Below are 23,550 nucleotides of genomic sequence, written 5' to 3'. Positions count from 1 at the left end.
GGCCCTCTGCCGCCGCTGACTCGGTGCGGAGCGGCCGCTGCCGGGGCGGGGGGCGCAGGGGGGGCCCTGGCGGCGGCTGCCCCGCGGGGGGCCTGCGGTGGTCCGGCCGGGGCAAGGGGCGGGGGGGGACGGGAGCCCTCAGCGGGGAGAGGAAGCGGCGTGCTCCGTCTTCGGGAACCGGTGGGGTGTTTCCTGCGGGGGGAGTGCGCGAATCGCTAGTCCAAACTTGAGCAGGAGATGCAAGTGTTCAGAAAAGGTGAAGTGCGCTCTTGGCATGCTGCCGGCCGCTGCCAGGGCTTTCAGCCTGGGAGCTAGCCCGCCTACGGGTGTGTTGCATCGGTCTTGCCTAGCCATCCAGAAAGAGGATTGAGCACAGATCTGTCGTAGTTGATCAGGGTACTGGTTGAATTGCCTCTCATGTGCTCCGCTTCAGGGAAGCTACAGGGGAAGCTCAGTGTGGGGAGCGCAGGTTGGAAGCTGGGTACAAACCGGTGAAGTTGCTGCGGTGCCTGACTGTTCTGCGGTTTTCCAGTATAACCTTTTGCAGCTCAAATGAGTTACCTGCAGTCTTGCCCCTTTACAATGAGTAAGGATGAACTAGCCACTGGACTTGGAAGCTGGTTGTTATTAAGGTCTTGTCCTCATCATAAGCATGATGAGCAGGTGGAAAACTTTTGTGTTAACGATGTCACACGTCAAAGGAGGAAAACCGTAAGTAAAGTTTTCTGTCAAATTAGTTTCAAGAATGTGGGGGGAAAGATAAAATGTTAAGTTTTCTAAAACCTTTTCAGATGTTTATAGACTGGGACCTGTTGATGAAGGGGGCTCAAAGTTGGACTGAAAATCAAACCTGATTCACAGAAAGCTGCAACTGAGGTGTTGGAGAATGGTGTAACAGAAACGTAGCATAGATGGTAAGTGGAAAATACTTGCTGACTGTAGGCATAAAGGAGGTTAGAAACATCTGTAGGTAGTAGAGAAATGAATAAAAGATTCTACATAAAAAGAACAACAACAACAACAAGAAAAAACCTTGGAATGAAAAAGTACGCAGTAAGTACAGAAATACCATCTGTTTCTAATGGACTTTTTTTATTTGATTAAAAAAAGTTATTAAAACAAAAAAAGCTACTTCCTTGTTCATTTGTAGGTAAAAAAAGCTTCAAGGTCAGTATGTCCATAAATTTTACCTGAGTTTTGACAAAACAGGCTGGAGTTCTCTGGTCTGCTGGTGTTTATTAAAAAACAAAAAAATACTGGAGTAGCAGGAAATCCTAAGTGAAGGATCAGGGAGGAAACATGTGTCACTCTGGGAAAGGAGGATAGCATGGCTAGGTGTGGGTCAGTTAGCCTAGAATTAATTCCAGGCAAAATAAAGGAAACCTGCTCTAAGACCTGCTTGATAATAAATTAAGGGGTTGGAACATAAGTAATTGAAGTGGTTTGTGTAAGTGTATCTTTTTTTTTTTTACCAAATCACAGGCTTGATTGATAATGTCACAGACTTGTCACTTATAATTTTTAGAAAGACTGACTTTGGCTGTAATGAGCTCTATATGTCAACTATAGAGCACCCAATAGCAGGTCGATTTCTCTGAGCTATTCAGCAAGTTGTTAATAGGGACAATAAATGGAGACTTTCCTTCTTGCGTAGTCCTGCAGGAGCTGGTATTCAGTCTTATGCAACTAAAAAAGCAAAACCTCCTGTTGGCTTTCTGCAATTAAATGTAGAAAACCACAGATCATGTCTTTAATCTTTGCATCATAAATTGCGAGGCATTTTGAACTGTGGCCATCTGGATTGTTTGGTAGGGCTGGATGAACAGCTGCTGTGTGAAAACAGCTGAATACAACTAGAAGCAGAGACTACAGGGCATACTTGTGGAAAGCTAGGGTCATTCTGGGAAGCAGGGTAGGTTCTGCCCCAGTTCTCCAAACTCCTTATTTCAGTTTTCAGGTTCCTGATTGCTAAAATCCCTCTGTGTCAGTGGGGCAGAGTTAGCAGTGGGTAGAGGGTTTTTCTCATGTTTATAAAATGTTTTCAAAGGGGTTTTGGGTTTTCCGATGGGTTGTGGGTGGGTTGGTTGGTTGGTTTATTTGGGTTTTTTTCCTTGCGGTGAAAAATTTCTCCCTTTCAGGTAGGGGAGGAAGAAACAGCGCAAAAGGAGCTGGACTGACAGGAGAAACAAAAGGTATTTTCTTTCTAGGACTTGTGGACTCCATCTCTTCTTGCTTCCAGTGCCTTTGAAGAGAGAACTTTATCCTGCAGGGCTACAAACTGGGCTAGGACTGAGCCTCCTGCATTCTGCCTTGGACCATCATGTTAATGACTGGCCCTGTCTGTTTTTCCCCAGGCTGACTGGGAAGTTCATATCCCTGGGTGCTTCCTACCGGAGTGAGCCAGGGCCCTGAAGGGAGCGTTAGCAGGCGCTGTCAGAGACAGTGGGCTGCATAGGACCTGGGCAGCCCGTGGGCTGAGTGCGTGCTGTGTCCGGAGGGGTGGTGGAAGGCGTGAGCTCCTGGGCCATGGCGGGACAGCCTGACTGCCCCACGAGTGCAGCACCTTCTCGGGGTGTGCAGGGCTGTCCCCGGGTTCCCGCGTGGAGGTGCTGCCTCAGGGTCTGTGGTAGAGTGACGGAAGGATGTGGGCTGTACTCTGGGTGGAGATGTGGTGGAGGTCCTCTGCCAGCTGCACGGTGGGACTGGATGCCTGGTTCTGAGGTCTTCTGGTGGCAGCAAAAATTGAGGTAGGAGTGTCAGGAGGAACGAGAGCTGTGGTAGGTCCCAGGTGACAGTATGTGGGGCAATCCTGGACTTCACAAGGCTTGTGAGGTGATGCTGAGTCTCATGAGCTATGGGGCTGTGACAGGTGCTTGTCTCTGGTCTGAGTCAGTCTGGCTCAGCAGTGTGGGCCAGACAAGATGTACGTGATGCTCCTAGAGGGAGTACAAGAGGCGGCAGAACTGGGACCGAGCATATCGCTTTCAGTCCCAGCCCTCCTGCTGTGGTGTGGGTCTGGCTGGAGGAGGGAGGGAAGACGTTGTACTGGGTGCTCTGTTTCCTTTTGACTGTAGGACAGCATTGAAGAGTGCTCTTTCCTTCATACTGCCCTGCCTGCAAGCTGGAACTGGTCCTGAGCACAGGTGTTGGAGCAGCATCTCGCCCAACAGGGCTATGCTGCTTTTGTTTCCTCTAGCGCTTGTGGCCAGTTGTGCTGTGGGGAGAGGCTGTGCAGCTGGTGCGGGTGTTGGAGAGGCTCTGGCAGGGCTGCCGGTGAGCCAGGTTCATGGGGGAGACTCGGCCGGCTGCAGAGCATCGGAAGCGGGATTATGAGCAGGCTGCCATTTGCATCTGGAAGGTGAGCAGTCCGTCTCCTTGCCCAGTCTGTTCCGTTGCTCCCTAGGCCACAGTGTGTGTTTACTCCCCTTTCCAGCAGCACTCCCATTTCGCTAGCCCTACGATGTGCAGTCATGCTTTTTGTGGGATGGAGAGTGTTCGTGAATAACTTGGAACTGCAGTTCTGCTTCTGCCCTGGAGGTGGTTCTCTCTGACTACCCGATGTCAAACGTATTTCTGCTGCATGGGCAGGGGCCCGGTGCTGCCTAGCTCCAAGCAGGCTGCCTGTGGACCATGCAACTTCCCTCTGTGGTACCCTGGCTCTCTTAGCAGATAACTGGCCGTCTGTGTGGGTAAGGTGCTGATTTATGGGGAGATGAGTGGCTGTTTACTGGAAGTGTCTGGTAGAGCATTTAGCATGGGGTGAGCCCAAGAGGAGGGAGGCTTTAGTGGTGCAGGTGCTTGATTCTCCAATACTGCAATTTGTGCACCCTGCTTCACCGCTCCCCCTCCCCCTTTCCCCCCCCCTCCCCCCCCAAAAGGCTGGAAAGATGGAGTTGGTGATTGGCCTCGTATCCCTCTTACTACATCCCTGTTTCCTCACAGACCTGGAAGGGCAGCCTGCAGTGCAGATGCACCAAGCTTGAGAGGCAGAAGGAGATGGTTGCTCTTGGAATGGTGAGTTCTGCACTGAGCCTTCCCAGATTGTCTCTTTTGCATTTCCCATACGGGGGCGGGTTCATCTTTCACTGTGCAGGAGTCTTGCTGCTTGTTTCCCCACAGTACCTCCCCATGGAGCTGCCCTGATACAGCTACACAGGGTGTCAAACACAGTCGTCCTTTCCCGAGGGATCATTCTGCATGCTTAGCATGGATTAGCTTTTGTGATGACTGCTCCACACCTCGGCTTCTTCCAGACTGGACTTGTGGCTCCATGCCCTGTTTGTGCCATGATGATCTAGTGGATCAGGTGAGATCTGAATGAAGTTGCTTTGGGAGGAGGGGGTAGACTGTGCCAACCAGCAGGGTTTCACAATAAAAAGGTCACTGCGAAAATGACCCAGAAGCACTCGGCTTACAATAAAAAGCAAACCTTAACTCGGAGCCCATGCAGGCAGTCTTCCAAAGTGTCTTAGGACTGCTTTGGTCTGTGTAAACCTGTCTTTTTTCCAGATCTGCCTGTGTCCTTGCAATTCTCCCGGCGAGTTCTTAGTGCACTGTCATGTTGCGTGTCCCTGAGCCCATGTCTATGTCCATCTGATTTGTTCTTACCAAGCTATATGTGTTCATGAGCTAGAAGCAACCTCTTTTTTTTGCCTTGGTCCATTCTTCAAACCCCTCAAAAAGAATGCTATAGTGTGACAAACTGAATCAAAGTGTTCATAAAAATATCAGTAATGCCTGTGTTCTCTGTTTTCCTTTTTGTAAGAGAACCATGACTTAAGAGTATGTGCTCTTTTCTCTCATAGGGTGGTGGACCGTGAGGCAGAGCGTGTCTCTGCTCTATGATGAGTGGTGCAGGTTTGAGGGGAGGGAGCTTTTTGGGCAATGGAGGCTGGCACCAGTGTGCAGACCTGTGTGCGTTTCTCTTCCCATGTTGTTGTGTCCCTTGGCAGCAGTGCTGCCAGGTGGCTGCTCTGGTGCATCATTAGACACTGTTCCAAATAGCATAGGCAGGAACGGTTCAGCACTCGGAGGAAAATGAGCTGGTGATGGATAGCTCTGGTGATGCCAAAGCTGTTAAAATATGAACCTCTGAAGTGCAGCCAGGGTTCCAGCAAGGGACTCTCATCCTCTCTGTGCTCAGCTGCTGGTGTGTGGGGACAGTGCCGGTCTATGTCCCTTCCCTTTTCTGGTTTGGTCTGAGGTAGGCTGTTGTCTCTGAGTAATGGTAACTCTGAGTCCGTAACTCATGGTGGCCCAGAATCCCTGCCTGGAGAAAGGGAGATGAGCGATGATCAAAGGTCAGACAGGCACTCCTCAATGAGCACACACGTTGCTGTCTGAGGCGCTGTTATCCCTGATGCTGCCAGCCCTGTAACGGGACCGAGGGGCTGTGGTGTCCTTGGAGCTGTTCTCCATCTATGTTCTCCCCAGCAAGGATTATTGCAAATAGTTTGTTTCCTTGTCTGTTCTCTCTCTTTGTACTCGGTTCACTCTGGAGTCCTGGATGTAGCCGACAATAACAGCCTTCCTTCCTCTTCCCTGCTTGGGATTGTGCAGTAGGGGTGGGGGAGGTATTCATAAGTTAATTATATGAAAGAGTAAGTCTTATTTGAGATTCGTAATTTCCAGAGCCATATAACAATGGGAGTCAGAAGGCATCCTTGTTCTAATGTCCTCCCCTTGTATAGCCCTGTATTACCTGCTGCCAAACACGGGGGGAGACTGAAAGACCCGCTGTCTGGCGAGGTACTTCCCGATGCCTGTGTATGGAGCTGTAGATGGGGACTGTCGGAGCCCCAGTGACTGACTTGCAGTGCCCCGGGTGCTGAGAAGCCTGGACAGGGCAGAGTGCTTCTCTGGGGCCTGTCGACAGAAGTGGGATGGGGGACAAAAAGTGTGTTCTCACATAAGCAATGTGTATTGGGCTGGGCTCCGGATGGTTACCTAGTGGTACCCTACATGGTCTCCAAGTGGGAGGAGGATGCTTCCATGTGGCCCCGTGCAGGGTGTGGGGCTGGAGAAGAGGATGACATGGGCAGAGTGGCCCCATGAGGAATGGCTGCTGCAGGCCACACGCCGTTTTCCCATTAGCGAGTGTTTAGTTCAGCGTTTTAAATAATTGTGTCCTCGGAATGATATTTAAAATCCATTTGGGAGGCAATGAGGCGGGAAAGTGCCTGTGCCATTGTGATGACGCTGCGCAGGCCGCGCCACACATGCATATTACAAACTCGTTACAGGCTCGTTTACACGCACACTGCTCACTCCTCACACCACCTCTTTCTGATGCTCCTAATGTGTCTTCCCCGCCATGGCTGCTTCTGCTTGGCACTAGGGAGAAATTTACTTGGTAAGGCAGGCCTGGTGTCCTCTGCAGCAGGAGGATTAAGGGGCATGGCCATGGCAATTGGTGCTGGCCTTTGGAATGGGGATGTGTGGGGCATGCTTGGTAATGGGACTGTCTCTCGGGTGTCCTGTCCTTCACCTGTGCTCCATGCTCAATGCAGAACTGTGCTTACTTTCTGACAATCCCTTGAACTTGTGTTGTTGCAGGCTCCAGACCCTGCAGCCCCAAGGCTTTTAGCTGCTGTGCTCTGGGCACAGCTGGGAGAAAGCTGCAGCACCTGCACCAGGCTGACTATGAAGTTGAGTACCAGCACGTGCTCTTGAATGTCCACAGGAAGCTGCGTGAACTGGAGAGACTAGGCATGAGGGAGCGGATGGAGCAGCAGCTTCAGCAGTGGTTCCCTGAGTGCTGGTTAGTGGCTGAATGGGAGGGTGGCCTTGCTGCTATCCCTCTATGCCTATTCCTCTCTGACTGCTGCATGGGCACCCTCCACTGTCCTCCCAACCTGTGCAAAACAGAAATCCTATGTTGTAGTACAAGGCTCCTGGTACCACCCTATCCTTGTCCGGTTGGCCTTGATGGCATGAGCAGTATTCAGTCTTCTCCCCTTGTCCTCTCCCTCCTGATCATGTTCAGCCCCTTCTAGCCAGGGTCCCAGCTGTGGTTTTGCTTGGTGCCACCTTGTGACCAAACATTAGTGGGGTGAGGATCAAGCCCCCAGGTATACCTAAGAGCATGCTGGGTTCTGATGTCTGTGTCCCTTGCACAGTGGCCTTGCTGGCTGCTTTCCTGAATAGGAAATGGTTGGCGTTAGCATCCTTTTGTCAGAAAAGACCACTGGGCAGAAGCAAAGCTGGAGTAGGGGCAGAGGCTGTCAAATCAGAGGAGGAAGGGCAAGGTACAAAACATGGGGGCCTATCTGTGGTTGAGGCAGCAGACTTTCTCAGGAGGTGGAATTCTCCCCCATCCTGCCCCTGGGCTGATGAGTCTGAATTGCCAGTGTGTTTGGCAAACGTATGTGGTGGGATGGTCTTGGGATGGAGGGATTGGGTCCCACAGCCTTATGCTGAAGGGGTGCTAACTGATGTAATCTGGGGCAAGGAAGTGCTTTGCAATGAGCCTGGATGTGCTGCCTTCATCCATGTTGCTGCCAGCAATCAATGGAGCATTCACAATGTACTGTCCAAGTAATACGGCTGCATGCTGTGTTTAGGAGGGGACTGGAGCTGCTGTAAATGCAACATAGATCAAGAAACCAGAAGCTGATACTTAATGGCTGGAACTTTGAATGGTTTATATGCATATGTTTGTTTGTAGATGGTGTATTGCCCTGATTGTTCTCTCCCTCTGCATGTGCCTGTGAGTAGTAAGGCTCCAGCTGAAACCTTAACCTTGCTTTCAGAGAACAGGACTGTCTGTGGTGGGTTTATTCTTCAGGACACTACATTTCATCTTCTACACATAGGGCTTTGGGTATCTGCTCTCCACTTGCTACTTCTTGTGGCTACAGCTGTGGTGCAAGAGGCATGAGCCCATCTTGAGTTTCCAGTTGCTTGCTTATTAGCACATCTTGGTGTGGATGGTGGGCAATGCCAAATGCAGGCATTTCGGTTTGCATATGCCTGGGATGCTTGGCTTGCCTTGCTGAGCCCCTGAGTGTTGTCTGGTGTGTTGGAGGTGGGGAGAACCTGGCTGCTCTGTCTGCCAAGCTTTATTTTTCATGTGCATTGTGGTTCAGCTCATCCAAGCCAAGCTGTGTCGCGTGTCTCTCAGCTGCCTGTGCAGCTGCCCTGCCGGGGGGTGGCTCAGCGGTGCTGTAGGGAGCACCCATCTGTAGGGTGGGCTCTGCTCGGGGGAAGACAGCAGTTCTTCCCTGGTGGTGGCAGTGGGCTGAAACGCAAGCAGGGAGGGTGTGACATGAGAATGAACGAGGGGATGAGAGATGTGATGAGATATTCTCCTGACAGATGTGGAGATAGGGAGGCCTAAGGTAAAAAGCACTGTGCCTTTGGGAGGTAGGATAAAATGGAGCTGGAAGAGTGAATCTGGTGAAGTTCAGCTGCCCCATCTTTGCAGACCAAGTCCCACACTATGACCTGAAGCTGATCACGACACAGAAAAGAGGTGGAAAAAGAGATCTGCCTGCAGGTGAGGGGATGGGCCCTCGTTGTCTTGAATGTGCCCTGTGGACCTTCCTACTTGGCAACTGTGGGTGTTTTGCTTGGAGATGCTGAAGGGAAATGGAAGGGCTTTTGTGATTTCATGGAGTTGGAGAACAGAGCTCTCTGGCTTCAGAAAGTGTTAATGGCTGTTTCTTCCTGGAGAAAGCTCAATTTATCACTGCTCTGTGCAACCTGTGTCCGTGTGCAGGAGGGAGTTAGGCTGGGAATGGCTAGCGTGTGCTGTGGCCTCTAGGGACGGTGTTCCTGGTTAGAGCTGAAGACCAGGGGGCCATTAGACTCCTGGTTCATCTCTGCCAGGTGCTATGTTGAGGTATTCTTTTCTCCAGGTTCACGATGAGCTGTTGAGAGAGAAGCCACAGATACTGAATGTGGCAACGGACCAAGAAGATGAGAAGCCACACAAGGCAAAGAAGGCAGTAAGGTCAGGAAAAGAGCCCAGTGTTTCAGGCACCATGGGTAGGAATGCATAGCTAGTGAACTAGTAATTGAGCAAGGCTGTGGGTGGAGCTGGGGCTGGCTCACCTGAGATTGACTGTTTGGGCTAAGTCTCTGCTGGTGTTCCCCACTCAGACTCCTGTACTCTAGCTCTGGTTAAGGCCTCTCTCACCTGCTTCTGACACTGCAGCTAGCAAAGTTGCTGTAGCTGTGAGTAATCTGGGTTGGGAATGAAAATTAATTTTATAAGAAACCTGGGGAGAAGGAGGTGAGACCTAGAGAGAGAGAGAGAGGTGGGCTGTCAGCTTGTATAGTCAAACTTCGCTTCCAGCTGGGTTAGAAACCCATCAATTTCTAATAATGCAATTCACAATCCCTGCCATGTGCTATCCTTGTCGGGGCCTCTTCCATGAGAAGCTGGCTTGCCTGTGTCAGAAGTAAGCGAGCCTGGAAAGCTCTTCTGAATGACTTTCTGCCATAGCAAGTTGCTCCTGAGCAGCAGAGAAGGTATTACTGAGGGTGGCTACTGCCCCAGCCCACGTGCTGCTGTGTGAGAGCCATCCCGACAAGTGTTTGAAGGACAACCTCCTCTGCCCACAAGAGGGTCTCTAACCTGGTCCCCACATCTCGCAGCCATACTTGTGAATGAGGGCTTCAGCTCAGTAATGTTGTCTTGAGGATCAGACATGTTCTACTTACTCTTTCCTTGGAGCCTGGTCTGAAGCTCTGTGAGGTCTCTCTCTGCTACCTCTGCTTACGGGAGGGACTCTCTGTGCTTGCTGCAGTAAAGGCTTTCCTAAAACAGCAGCAGCTGGCTAACGCAGTTATTGCATTAACCTTTTGCAGACTAGCAGGATCTAGCTGCTGGTCCCCCTTCTTAGGCTTAAGGTGCAAGTTCTTTTGGATCCCTCTTTCCTTTCATCTACTGTATTGTAGAGGTGTGTGCTTTGCTTTTGGCTTCAAGCCAGTACAGTGGCTTCTGTATGCCCAGCAGGTTTAACAGTAAAACAAAACCAGGGTTTATTAATGCTGAAGGTAGAAAACTAAGAGCTAATAGTTCAAGACTTGAAAACAGTATGGGCTCCAGTAGCTTACTATGTGTCATCAGGACCTTTTGAACGTGGCAACATCTAATACATCATGTTAGTGTATGTGACCAGCTAATATCTGCATGAAATCATGGTTTCCTGGGTAGCCTCTGACCTGATAGGGCCATATGCTACATCTTTAGGCTCGTAGCTTACACAATGACTTTGCCAGTAACAAGGTACTCTCCCTAAATCTGTCTTTTGGGGGCAGACGAGCATGTGTAAATGGACACACCTGCATTACTGTTGGGCTAGAGATTCCATGTCTCTCATGCTCTGTTATACAAGAAATGTGCTGTAACCTTTCTGATTTCTCTGTTCATCTTGTCCCCTGACACAAGGCAGGCATAATCATAAACCAAATAGATGATTTAGTAAGAGATAAAACAAATCTCTTGGAATAAGAGCAACGATGTTTAGAAGTGGACAGATCACTGGGAAAAAAAATTGCAACACTTATTTTTTTCAAGGATGTGCATCCTCCTCACTCTGGTCAGCCTTGGGTCGTGGGTTTGCACATGATCCCCTTCACTCTGACCTTTGAGGACCCTCTTCTTCCTCACAGACAGATCCAAAGCATCTGAGGAAGGACTTGCTAAAGGCCCTGAAATCACTGGGGCCAGAGGACTGGGCGCTGCTGATCTGTGCATCACACAGGCCCTGTGTCCCTGGTATGAAGGTACTATGCAAAACCATTGAGGAGGAGCCTGTTTTTATTTGCCACTCGGACTATGGGGTGTGCAGTGAGTGGGGTCAGTAAACTGGATTTGAAGGTAAAGCCTTGTGCCAGTAGCTGGACAACTGCTGCCAGATGAGTGCCGAGGGGACAGATGGTCCTGCCCTCCCTCCTGTGACCTGTTGGGCAGAGCAAGCAAAGGACCTCTTTTGCTGTGGGGCCAGGGCAGATGCCAGAGCCCTGTCAAACACGAAGGAAAGGCCCTGCTGGGAGCAGGGTGTGTGTGTACGTGTGTGTGTGTAGTTGGTTGTGTTTTGTGGGTTTTGTTTTTTGGTGTGTTTTTTGTTTTGTTGTTTGGTGGGGTTTTTTTGGTGTTTGTGTGGGTTTTTTTTATGGTGGGGTGTTTTTGGTTGTTGTTAGTCATGGGAACAGGAGGAAATCTCCAGGGTAGCTGGTGCAAAGGCAGAACTGCACACCCACTTAGCCCAAGGTCTGTGAAACTCCCTGAGTGCGAAAGCACTGCCTGCCCTCTGCCAGCATTCTGGGTGCGATGGCTAGAGACCTGGCCTCAGCCCAGCAGTCGGGGTGTTCCTCCTGGATGCCTTTCCTGGATGGTTGTAGGGTGTGTGAATAGTACTGTATGTGAAGGCCTAGGTTTGGATTCTGTGCCCAAGCCCACGGCTGGGGGAAGCATGATGCCATTGGTTCCAGTGGCAGGAGCAGCAGGAGGTGGAAAGACGGGTTGGAGAGAAACTAAGAGTTCTCCTTAGTTTCTCCTTTTCCTCGTCTCTGAGAGAATCCAGCCTTCTCTGTACTCCAAGTTCCCAAGTTGGGGCTGTGGCCCTGAGCCCCTTATCTGGCCAGAGGAAACTGGCTATTTGTCATGCTCTCTCTCCACCCTTCCTGCCATGGTGTCCTCTCAGGGGCACTCTGCTTTATTCAGAGACCTGGCAGTGACTGATCCAAAAGCAAGTAGGATGTTCTTACCAGCAGGCTGGGCATCAGTGCCCTGGTCAAGGTGTCAGAGGCTACAGCCAAGGCCACACAGTGCAGGCTGTGAGCATTGGTGCTGGTAGTGTTGCATCCTGCAGCTGGCCAAGAAGCATGTAGTGGAAGTGTGTGAGCTCCTGCAGCTGGTGAGCAAGGTGCGTCCCATCTACAGGGAGGGGAGCCTGGTGGAGTCTGCAGGTAATTCAACCTGTCCCCTCTGCCTTCTCCTGCTTGACTGTTCCTCTCCAGATAGTTTCAGTCTGATTGTCTCATTTCCTTTGTACTTTGGACAAATGGCCAGCCTTTCCTCCTGCCCCAAGCCAATTTCTGTCTTCTGTGCTGTGACCCTCCTTTGCAGCCTTTTTTACTCCCTGCATACTTGCTCTCTCTGCAGGACTGGTAAATGAAGACAGGCCTGGGTAAAATGTGGCTCCAGGCAGTGCAAGAGACAGCAGAAGTGAAGGAAAGGAGGCATAAGGGAAAGACAAGAAAAAAAAAAAGAAAAGAAAGAAAGAAACAAACAAAAGAAGTAATAATAAATAGTTCTGATGAGCTCTGCACATGCTGTCTTGGGACAGGACAGCTGTTTGTCAGTTTTGGCCCCTGTCAGTGTGAAGAAGGGGGACAAACCGCTGAGGGGGGCGAGGGTTTGGGAGGGGGCTGTGTACAGAAGAAAAACAAGGCCACTGAGCATGTGTGTACAGATATGCTTGTGATGGGGTTCTGTGGTGTGGTGAAGCTCGCCACATGTGAGTGAGGCTGGAGAGGTCTCTAGGTGTGTTTGGACTGTAGCTGTGTCTGGAGGGAGAGCCAGAGCTTATATGAAAATCCTTACAGTAGTGGCATTGTCCTGGTTTTGGCTGGGATAGAGTTAAGTTTCTTCCTAGTAGCTGGCACAGTGCTGTGGTTTGGATTTAGTATGAGAATAATGTTGATAGCAACAACTAAAACATCAGTATGTTAAGTTGTGCTTACACCACTCAAGGCCTTTTCAGCTTCCCCTGCTCTGCCCAGTGCACGAGAAGCTGGGAGGGGGCACAGCCAGGACAGCTGACCCAGACTGGCCACAGGGCTATGCCATACCCTATGGCGTCACGCTCAATATATAAGCTTGGGGGAGTTGGCCGGGAGGGGGGGACTGCTGCTCAGAGATGGGATGGGCATCAGTCAGCAGGTGGTGAGCAATTGCATTGTGCATTGCTTGCTTTGTATGTTATTATTATTTATTATTATTACTAGTACTACTATATTTTACTTTATTTCAATTATTAAACTGTTCTTATCTCAACCCATGAGTTTTCTCACTTTTACTCTTCTGATTCTCTCCCCCATCCCACTGGGGAGGGGGAGTGAGTGAGCGGCTGTGTTGTGCTTCGTTGCTGGCTGGGGTTAAACCACGACAGGCATCTACTGCCATTCTTAGTGCCTACATCAGCCTGGGAGCTCTTGGACCTGTCAGCTCTTTGCTGGTCTTGCTGTACAAATGGCACAGGGAAGTGGAGCACAGGGAGGAACCACCGAGTGCCTCTTCTGCCTGACTCCTCGGCAGATCCTGCAGCAAATGAGGGGCTGAGGCAGGCCCTGAGCCCTTCTGAGGACCAGCAGATCCTTCTGGCCAGCGTGCTCTAGATGTGCCCTCCTCTCATACCTGTGCCTGGGCATTCACTTTGTTAAGCTTGAATGTGGATTGCAAAGTGGGGCTGGAGATACGGCTGCTGCATCCTTCTGGAGAACAAGTGTGCTGGTGACCCCAGTGCTGCACCAGTGAGACACTGCAAACTGCTCGTGGGCATAGAGTATCTGTGTGGTGGCAATGGGGAGTGTGCCTGGCAGCTCTTGAAGGCAGGCAGCAGACCTGGGACTAGTTCATGGACCCTTTTGGGCTTCCCCGTTCTTACGTAGGCCTTTTCTCCACACTGGAAACAGCTACCAAAAGGAACACAAGCAAAGCCTAGCTCCCTGTCTGTCCCCACCAGAAACAACTCTGTCACAGTTTGGAACCAAGTTGACAGGGTAAAGAATAAATGGGCTCAGTTGTTTGGGGTTTTTTTTGTGGTTTTTTTTTGTTTTGTTTTGTTTTTGTGGGTTTTTTTGGTGTTGTTTTTTTTTTTAAAAAAAAAAAGCCAAACAACAACCAAAGAACTTCCCCCCCCAAACAAAGAAAAAAGCAAAAATAACAACACCCCCTCCCCCCAAAACCAGCCCCAAAATCAAAGAAAAAACACCCAAACCCCAAAAAACCTTCTAGTTATATATATAAAATATATAACAAGTGACACAACTTGCCTATTTTGCAGGATCGATGGTGCAGTCCAGGAGATAAGTCAGGTGGGCCGGTGCCATGGCTTCTAACAAAACCTCGTCGTCTAGTGGGACAGCATGGTCCAGGAGAGAGTCAGTGGGTCAGTGTAGCAGTTCCAGGTAGAGGTATGTGGTCTGGGTGCACGGCCCCCCTCATTAGCCCTCAGGCACTCTTGTGGGTCTCTGCTGCGTCACTCCAGCAACCCCAAACACTCTGTTATAGGATTGGGAAGAGAAGACTGGCTGAAATTCCCCCAGCAGCTAATGAGTCCCTGTTGTCATTGCTGGTGCTCACAGCCTGCCCCCTGGAAGGTTCTCATGTTGGCAGGGACACAGCAATTGACAGGTTAGTTACAGGAGAGTAATTTGAGGGTAAACAGGTCCCAAACCTATGTCAAGCTACCACAACATCTTAGCTAATGTCCTGCAGAGTGAGCTGTGATAACTGGGGCAGGGCAGGGCCCTTCAGCATCTTTCACCCTTCCAGGTGTGACCCACTATGGCTGGAGGAGTGGATGGGCATATGCCCCTCAGAAGCCTGAAGACACCTGTCAACCTCTTGAGGTTTGCATGGGAGACTGTCTTCCTTATTGCCAGGGAACTTGGTTCATGTCATACAAGCTGCTTTTCACAGAGCTTGCCTACGTGCCCTCCTCTATTCTGCTCAGCCATCTCTAGGCAGCCAGCCTCGCTGCCCTAGGGCAGATGCTGGGTTCCCAAGAGCAGTGTGGGGGGGCTTGTGAGGGTTTTTTTTTGTCCCTGTGGGGAAGGCCTCTGTACTCAGTCCCTTATGACTTCTGACACCACTTCTGCTGCAGGCCTTTCCCTAGCTACCCCGCACTGCGATTGCCCCTACCTTGCTCTGTTTCTTTTCAAGTGGGAGCACAGTGCAGAGCAGAGACTTTGAAGAGCAAACTAGCAAGTACACAGAGAGTGTTTCAAGGATGCCTGCTACTCCTCTCCTGTGCCTAATCTGTGCTGGTGATTGCATCCAGCAGCTGAAAATAAGCTCTTGGAAGGAGGGGAGCTGCCAAGCAGGACTATTTATACTGGATGAGTCAGGCCTGTGCCTGAATCCAGCCAGATGCTGGAGAGCTGGAACCCAAGGGCAACCTGCAAAGGACATAGTCTTGGATAAGAGGCTCTTTGCCTGTAGCAGCTTGTTTACTGTAAGGTTCAGACTTGTCCTGTTTGTTCCTTGTGATGGACTGCACCTTTCCCTTCAGCTCTGCCACACAACGCTTGCTGCAGCTGGACGAGGAACAGCTGGATCAGTGGAAGTACTCTCGGCGTATAAGGCCCCAGTACCACCACAGCGAGCACAGCCTGAACCCAGTTGGCCAGGGATGCCAGAACAGCCGCTTGGAGCCACTGGAGTGCCGGGATCTGCTGGTCCAGAATGCGCTCTTCACTGGGGACCTGGAGATGCTGCGGAAGTACTTCACCAAGAGCGCAGCCATCAATCTCATCATTGAGACCAAGGGTGATGAGCTGCGCTGGACTAGCAGAAAATTCGGTGGGTGTGCAGGGCTGGGACGTGGGGGTATGGGAAGCGCCCAGGATGGGGACCAGGGAAAGAGCACAGACACCTGAGAAAAGTGTTGAGAGGAATCCCCAGTGGTGGAAACAGGGTGGTGGAAGAAGGACTTGGGAAGAAAAGCTTTTGGATGAGGAAGGAGGATTCCAGGGCTGTAGAACAAATGGTAGCAGGCTTGTTGAAGGTGGCCAGAGGCAGATCTACTGGGAAATGGTGAGAATCTGGCCCTTGGAAGGGCTGCTGGAAAGGAAAAAACATCAGGACTGTCCTGTTAGAGATTGCTGGGGTAGATGTGAAATATGTGTGAGGTGGAGAGAGTGCTTGGGTAAGAAGGCATCAGGTGGCATAAGAATGCTTTTCCTGTCTTATCTTTTAAGCTGGGTCTGTTACTTCAGTTCATTAAAAACTGGAGGCTGTGACATGCTTTGGGAACAGCAGGGGGTCCTAGCAGTGCCCTTCGGGCAGGGCTTAGCCCATATCCTGAGGCAGAGCCATGGCTGTGCTTCAGCCTTGTCGGCAGCTGCTTGGGGACCAAGCCACAATTGCTCCATACCCACCTGTTCCTGCTGCTGGCGTACCTGCTCCAAACACTGAGAAGCTGCAGGGGGCTTGATGTGGGAGGACTAACAGTGATCAGCTGGAGGGGGCTTTGCTCCAGAACAAAAGCATTTGCTGTTTTGCTTTCTTTCACATGTGGGCTTTGCACCCTGCAAGCTGTTATATTCTGTGAGATGGATTGGGCAAGGGGAGCAGAAATCTAGTCTACCAGAGAGATCATAGATGGTGGAAGCAAGCTTGTCCTGAGTGACAGGAGGTAGAAGGTGTAGAAGGTCATCCTTGGTGTTTCCTCCCTGTTCACCTCACTGTACCTTGCCCAGATACATCTTGTGTCTACCACACATGCTTCCACACTCTCTGGTCCTTTTTGCTTACCTTCTCATCAATGTCATCTATGAGCCTTTCAGTAAGCAGCATAGCTGATACGTTAAAGGGAGAGATGTGCTTAGCAATCTGGAAGTGCACGTCCTTGCGGCTCTCTGCTAGTAGTGCGGTGCAGGCAGACTCCCAGAATTTAAGATGGGGAGCATCAGGTGTGAAGGGGCCATAATTGCACCACTCTTTTCCATAGAAGGTTTGTGGCAAAAGCCCCCCTGTTCCAGAATGGAAGAGCTCTTGATGAAGGCCATGTTCCCAGTGGTGTGGGGTCTTTTCAAGTGTCCCGTCACAAAGCTATGGAGCACACTGGTAAAGCTTGACCATGACCAAGTGTTTTGTGGGGATCCACACTAGCAAGAGGCAAACAGATAGGATGGGCTTGCAGATGCGAGTGATGCTACTTGTGGGTGGTGAATATTATTTACTGAGTTCCAAGATTTGTACAACCCAGGTTTTGAATCGTTACAGTCTACTTAGGAATAAAAAAACAAAAGGTATTACCTTTTGTGTAACTGGGACCACTTATCAGAAAAATATTAATTGCATATTTTAACTCCTGTCTTATGCTGGGCTGACAGACACTTGACAGCAAGTCAGTCTGCTTGTAAAGATTAGTGCCACAAAGAAAACAGAACAGCTGATGTAAAACAACTTCACACAGAAGATGCTCTTATCACCAAAATTTCAAGATGTGAAAAACCCAACCAAACAAGATCATTCATCAAGCACAGACTGAAAATGTACTGCCAAATTTGTCAGATAAGGGTATAGAACAAAACCCAAAGCTAATCTTTGTGCTACCTAAGGCTTTGGTTATGTATCTCACTGGCCTGCAGGGACAGTTTCTTAAAACTTACCCAGCCAACAATCTTAAAAGTAGATTCGAGTGACCTGGTCTTTCCCAAGTCACCCATATTGATATTTTAAGAAGCCTAGAGGAAGTGTAAATTGTGTGGTGTTATTGACACCAACTCACACAGCCTTTTGCCTCCCTGGCGATGCTTTTGTGATCGGGAACCTCAGGCTCTCATGGGATACCTGCTTATATCTCTGGGGAAACAGAGGATCCCATCAGGTGAGAAAGTCTGCCAGGTGCTTCCCTTTTTTTACCCTTTCATGCACTACATTGTAGCTAGACAAGGTGGTGAAGTCTGCACAGACAGAGGATGTTGGAGACTGTCAGTATAGAACATGGTCATTTATTTTCATTACTGAGAAGGGTAACATTCCCTATCTTACACTTTTCTCTGGTCCCCCAGGTAATTGTTGCTTGGTGGTCTGTTGAGGTCACTTAACTTGTTTTTAGCTGCGTGATCTGAATAGTTCCATGACACAAAATTAAACTAACCACTACTAGTCTTCCATGCAGTTTGATGTGGTCTTTAGAACATATGGTCTGAACAAAATGCACACAATGCTGACACAGCAAAGTGCACTGTTCTGTAACCAAAGTAGGGGTAAGGTGGGTTTATACAACTAAGTGGGGACAGGGGAAAATGCCATCTCAAGTGAAAGGCCAGCAGTGAGGAACCCCGAGTGAGGGGACTGTCAGAGGATGGGAAAGGGAGTACTGAAACCATGCAGGAATTCTCTGCAAGGCTGAATTTCAAGGAAAAGTAGGCAGGGGTCTAAAGGATAATTACCTTCCATGTTTTTACTTCACTTGTAATGCACTGTTTCCCATCCTTGTGTCTGTTTCTACCTGTCCTTTGGCTTTAAGCTTTGATTAAAAAGAATTTCCTGTGGCTTCTTTGAAAACCTGTTTAGTGCCAAGGGCTTGGGTGGAACTAGCAAACGGAGGTGCAGTGCTGGAGATGTGCAAGGAGCCACGGGCTGGACAAAGGTGTGCTGGTGATGTATGGAGGCAGCTGGGTTGCGCTGCTGCGGTCTGGGCAGCAGCTGGGTGACAGCAGGCCAGTTGGGCGTGAGACTGCTTCCCTCTCTGTTTTCTTAGTGATGTCCTGTCTCCATTTCTACCCTTCAGGCTACTCTGCTACCCTGCCCTGCCTAGGGGCTTTCCTTTCACAGCCAGTGACCGCAGAGATCCTGCTGCCTGGGAGGAGTGTCCTTATCAACCTCTTGGCCCAAACATTTGGTCACAAGGTTTCCCAGAATAGAACAGCTGAGACCTGAGCTGTGCCCAGCCTGGGCCAAGCAGTGATGTGACATGTCCTCCCTCCCTGCGGAGCACCCCAGGGCAGGCAGGCAGTCCGTCAGCCGGCGTACAGGGCACTGGTGGGGTTGTACACACAGGCTCAAAGCCTGGCCGGTGAGGCAGCAGAAGGTCCTGCCCTGGTTTCTGCAGAGGGTCTGGGTACTGCATCATGGGTAGCATCACAGGCAGAGGAGACAAGATTCAGGAGCCCATTTGCACGCGGAAGGTGGATGGCCTTGCCCAGGTCTACTGGCAGGCCCTGCTGACTGGGGATCAGGGGATTGTGGCCGAGATCCTCAGCAACCCTCAGAACAACCTGAGTCCCAATGCTGTGTTTGATACCAGTGACCTGGAAGAGTGGAAAAACTACCGCTTCAACTTCCGCCGGCTGAGTACGCAGGGGGGCAGCGGGCAGGCAGCGTGGCCCAGCGGAACAGGGGCTCAGAGCCTTTTGCTTATGCTGCAGGGCATTACTGTTGCTGGGATTGTGTGTTATGGGTGCTGTTTGGGTTACAGAGGCGTGGGGGTGGGAGTGAGAGCCCTGGGATGTGGTTGGGTTGCACTGTGCTGCTTGTGGGAGAGTGTGCATGTGTCTGGGAGTGTGAGGTGTGTCTGCGGTACCCGGCTCTTCTAGCAGGGGTTTGTGCAGGTGATTGGAAACTGCCTGGGTTCCCCCACAGCGCAAAGGAGATTCAGGGTCCAGGTTGTGCTCCTTCTGTGACCGGCCCTGTAGCCTGGCTCTGTCTGCCTGTTCTGTCTGTGTGCAGCCTGTGCTGGACTGCTGGTTCTCTCTGTGGGTTGTGCTGGGCAAGAAATTGTCATAGCCCTGCGTTAGGTCCTCAAGATGGTTCAGTTTGAACCTGGCCCTGGGAAACACAGTTGACCACATGCTGCTTCTGTGAGAAAGTGGTGAGAGGGATGTAGTGTTGAACATATGCAGTCTGGGACATAGTCCTTCAGCCCAGCCTGGAAGGGCAGCAAGAAGCATGACTTAACAAGCCCTTTTCCTCTAACAGCTGCAGGCTGCTTGCCAGCAGACCGCACCAGCTCAGCAATGGTTCCAGCTGGGTCAGCATCTTTGACAGTTGGCAGGTTTCAGCCCCTTGCTCTCTCCTAGGCCCTAGATGTCCATTGCCGCTGAAGCTTGCTTGTCTGCGCCATGCTCAGGATTTGTCTGAATCTCCTGTGTGCATGGCAGCCTGCTCCAGCATCTCTTTGTTTTACTGTGGTGCTTCATGCATGTGCTCTTCCCAGCCACCTTGCTGCTTTCAGCCCTGCCTGTGCCCCTAGGCCCTTCATCTGCTGTACTCCTGTCAACAGAAACCCTGTGCTGCATGACTGAGCTGCAGGTGAAAAGCACGCTTTCTGGGAACAGCCTCTGCCCCAAGGCTCCTGCTCCTTTGAGCTCCCTGTCAGCATGGCTGTGGAGTCTAAGAGTCATCCCCAGACCTTTGCCTTTGGCAGGCCAGTCCAAAGGCAGGGACCTTGCAGAGCAGGGACTGGCAAGAAGAGGCAGTCTTTTGAGGGGAAACCCGAGTCTCTCAAGAGGGGATGTACATCAGGTACCCTGGGGGAAGGGGCAGGTCTGGGCCCAGTGCTTTTGTGCGCTGTGGCTGGACCTGGCTCCCTGACCTCTCTTTCCCTGCAGGACTGTGGTCTCTGAGCTACGAGCAGGAGCTCACCACGCCACTGCACATCACGGCCAGCCGGGGCTACACAGACTGCCTGCGGCTCCTGCTGCTCCGGGGTGCTGCTGTCAACTTTGCACCAGGGGGTAAGACTGCCCTGCACGAGGCTTGTGCGGCAGCCAGGACAGACTGCGTGCGCCTGCTGCTCGGCTTTGGTGCTGACCCTGAGGCTGTCTCTGAGGATGGCTACAAGCCCCTGCATCTCTGCAAGAGCCCAGACTCTATTGAGTGAGTTCTACCCAGGGGGCATAGTGGGCCTCCCTCCCCCTCGAGCCTCATCCTGTGTAGAAGGGGTCCCTACTCATCCCTGCAGGTGGGCTGGTGGTTGCAGCAATAGCTGCTGAATGGGGTAGCCTTACTGCCTGTTCCTGGACCAGGACCACCTCTGAAGTCCAGCAGATGACTGCAAGCTTAGTCCTCAGCTGATGCAACTGAGCTTGGTGCCATTGTCTTGCTACCCACCAGCAATGCAGAGCTGATGGGCCGCATTGCGAAGCTCAGGGCATGCGCTATGCAGACAGGCCTCCGTGGGTGTGTGGGAGCAGACTCTGGGTGTGATGCCACTTGTGGAGAGTTAGCTAGAACTAGGATAACAGTATCTCGGCTCACCAGTCATCCTGGCTTAAAATCACTACTCCAGGGCATGAGGAGCAGGGATTTTTGGACTCTTGGGAAAAGTGAAAGCCCTGGGATGGTACAGACATGGGAGGTGTGTGGGGGGGTTGGAGGTAGGATAGGAGCTGGAGAGGAGAGCCTGTCACCGAGTCGTCTTGGCCCACATAGGTGTGTCCAGCAGCTGCTGCAGCATGGCGCCAGTGTGAACAGTCAGACAGAGGAGGAAGACGACACAGCACTGCATGTAGCAGCACGGCATGGCCTAGTAGACCATGTCCAGCTGCTTCTGCGCTATGGGGCAGAGCTGGAGGCAAAGAATGAGGAGGGGCAGACGCCACTGAATGCTGCCTGTGCTCAGCCCCATCAACCCCAGGACATGGACCGCTACTACCGGGTCTGCCAGCTGCTGGTGGAGAGTGGTGCTAGCATCAATGCTGCAGACAGGGACCGCCAGCACCCACTTCACCTGGCCTGCAAGAACGCCAATGCTCAAGTAGCAGAGTTACTGCTGGCCCGGGGTGCAAACGTCAACGTCATGAACTACAGTGGCAACACGGCACTGCATAATATCCTGCAAGCAACTGCCTACAAGCTAGAGCACCACCCAGAGCTTGTGGTGCAAGCCCTGCTCAACTACGGTGCCATCCGCATCTGGCCTGGCTCCCTCCTCAAGGTGCGGGGCTCATAGCTGTGCTGGGAGCATGGTGGGAAGGGAAGGCTGTGAACATCAGGGCACCAGTAACAGCAAGGAGGTTTCTGTCACAGCAGGGCTTGTTCTGTGCCAGCCTGCTTGCTGTCCTGCCTATCTCTTCCCAGGGGCTGGGGGAGGGGGAATTGGGATTACTGGTAAGGAATTCCCTGCAGTTTTCTCCTGGGGTATGTTCTCCTGTAGGACTCTCCTGCTTCTGTCTGCTAAACTGTGTGGACAGTACTTACCCAGTCTCCATAATCACTTGCCCCAGAAAGTGTTGGCCCTTTTCCTCTCAGGGGAGGAGTTTCCTCTTTGGGGCATACCCTCCAGCTCGTACTGTCTCTGCAAGACACCAGCAAACAAAGGGTTAATTTCCTGTCTTAATTCCTGAGCAGTGCAATAATTACCCAGCCCGGAGATCAGCAGATTGCTCTCCCCTTTGGGAAAATACAGGAAAATCAACAATTAACACTAATTAATCTCCTATTAACGCCAGATAATGAGGATCACTCGTACAGCCGGAATAGACTCTGACAGCTACTGCTGGCCTGGGCCATAGGGAGTGGGAGCCAAGAGCCGGGGGGGATCTGCCTCTGTGCAGCTATGCACGGGTGGGGTGTGCTCCAAAGGCCACGCCGCTGGGGCAAGATACATAGCACCAGTGTGGTGTTTGCACCTACATGTGTTGTTAAAACATGGGCATGGTATACCCCAGAGATGTGTTGCACAAAATATGTATGATGTCTTCCTGGGGCTCTGTGTGGCAGCTGACATGGGCACAGTGCTTCTTAGGACACCCATTGCACACAGCACAGATACAGGATGTCTCTGCAGCCCCACGCTGAACAGGCACAATACATCCCTGACACCACTGTGTAGCCTGCTACAGAGGCATGGCATGCCTTAGTCTTGCTGCACACAAAATGTGTGTCAGTCCTTGCCTCAGAATGCTTCATGCTCTAACTAGAAAAATGTGAGGAAAGGTGACTGGCGTAAAGCAGAGTGTTGGTTGCTTGTGAGCTACTTGCAGCAGTGAGGCAGCTGAAGGAGATCTGCATCCCAGCCATATACATTAGTTCCTGCATCTGAGGAGAGGCTGTGGGTTGTGCTGAATGCAACTGTGCTGTGCATGTTGGATGTTGGCTCAGTCACCCTCTTTGCAGGAATGGTGCTCTGGCATTTCCCACCATCAGTGGGTTTGATCTCCTGGGGCAGCATGAGGGAAGGACATGAGTTCCCTAGGTTCACCAACGCTGGTTTTGAGCATGTGCAGCTTTTTAGAGGTGAAGGTGGGGCTTGCAGGACCCTGTCCAAAGGCTGTGTTCATCTGCTCCGTCCCTGGCACAGGTGCTGCGGTACTGCCATACCTGCCCGCGAGTCATTGAGGCCCTGATGAACAGCTATGATCACGTGCGTGTCTCCGAGGACTGGGTGGAAGCCGTTCCAGTAGAGGTTGTACAGGTGAGGGAATGAATGCTGTCGGCTGGAGAACATGCAGCCGGGCTACCATAGCAGGGTGCCAGGGAGGCTTGGGGCTGAGGGTGGTTTGGGGCTGGGCGGAGATTTGCAGGGCACAGGGGAGGTGGTGTTGGGGGATAGGGAGGATGCACCATAGTGAATAAGGTAAAGTATGTCTGGTTCTACCTTTGCTCCCAGGGTGGTATCTTCAGCTTTATCTGCCTCTGGTCCTCTCTTCTCTCTCTGTAGAAATACCCACGTTTCTACCAGTCACTTTTCTCCCTGGAGCAAAGACCTCGCTCCTTGCAGCACCTGGCTCGCTACACACTCAGGACCTTCCTGGAGGGCCGGTTGCTTCTGGTCCTGTCTCAGCTGCACCTGCCAAGTGCCTTGCACCGTTTCCTGCTGCTCAGCTTTGAGGACGTCCTCTACTAAGGGCTGCGGTTCC

The 23,550-nt window shown here is 51.4% G+C and overlaps 1 protein-coding gene across 1 annotated transcript; it reads left to right on the top strand.

Annotated features, from left to right (window-relative positions):
* Nucleotides 1–6,710: 6,710 nt before the first annotated feature.
* Nucleotides 6,711–23,537, top strand: ASB10 (ankyrin repeat and SOCS box containing 10; the record flags this gene model as incomplete). Its single annotated transcript, XM_082304328.1, has 6 exons — nt 6,711–6,760; nt 15,249–15,538; nt 20,299–20,566; nt 21,122–21,626; nt 22,992–23,105; nt 23,352–23,537. 6 exons carry the CDS (start codon nt 6,711–6,713, stop codon nt 23,535–23,537), a joined length of 1,413 nt encoding a protein of 470 aa, XP_082160454.1.
* Between the last annotated feature and the right edge of the window lie 13 nt (nt 23,538–23,550).

The sequence above is a fragment of the Platalea leucorodia genome, assembly GCF_965183815.1.
Source record: "Platalea leucorodia genome assembly, chromosome: 1".
NCBI classification, from domain to species: domain Eukaryota; kingdom Metazoa; phylum Chordata; class Aves; order Pelecaniformes; family Threskiornithidae; genus Platalea; species Platalea leucorodia.
The sequence above is the reverse complement of the archived record's forward strand: the minus strand, read 5'-3'. Positions and strand labels throughout refer to the sequence as shown.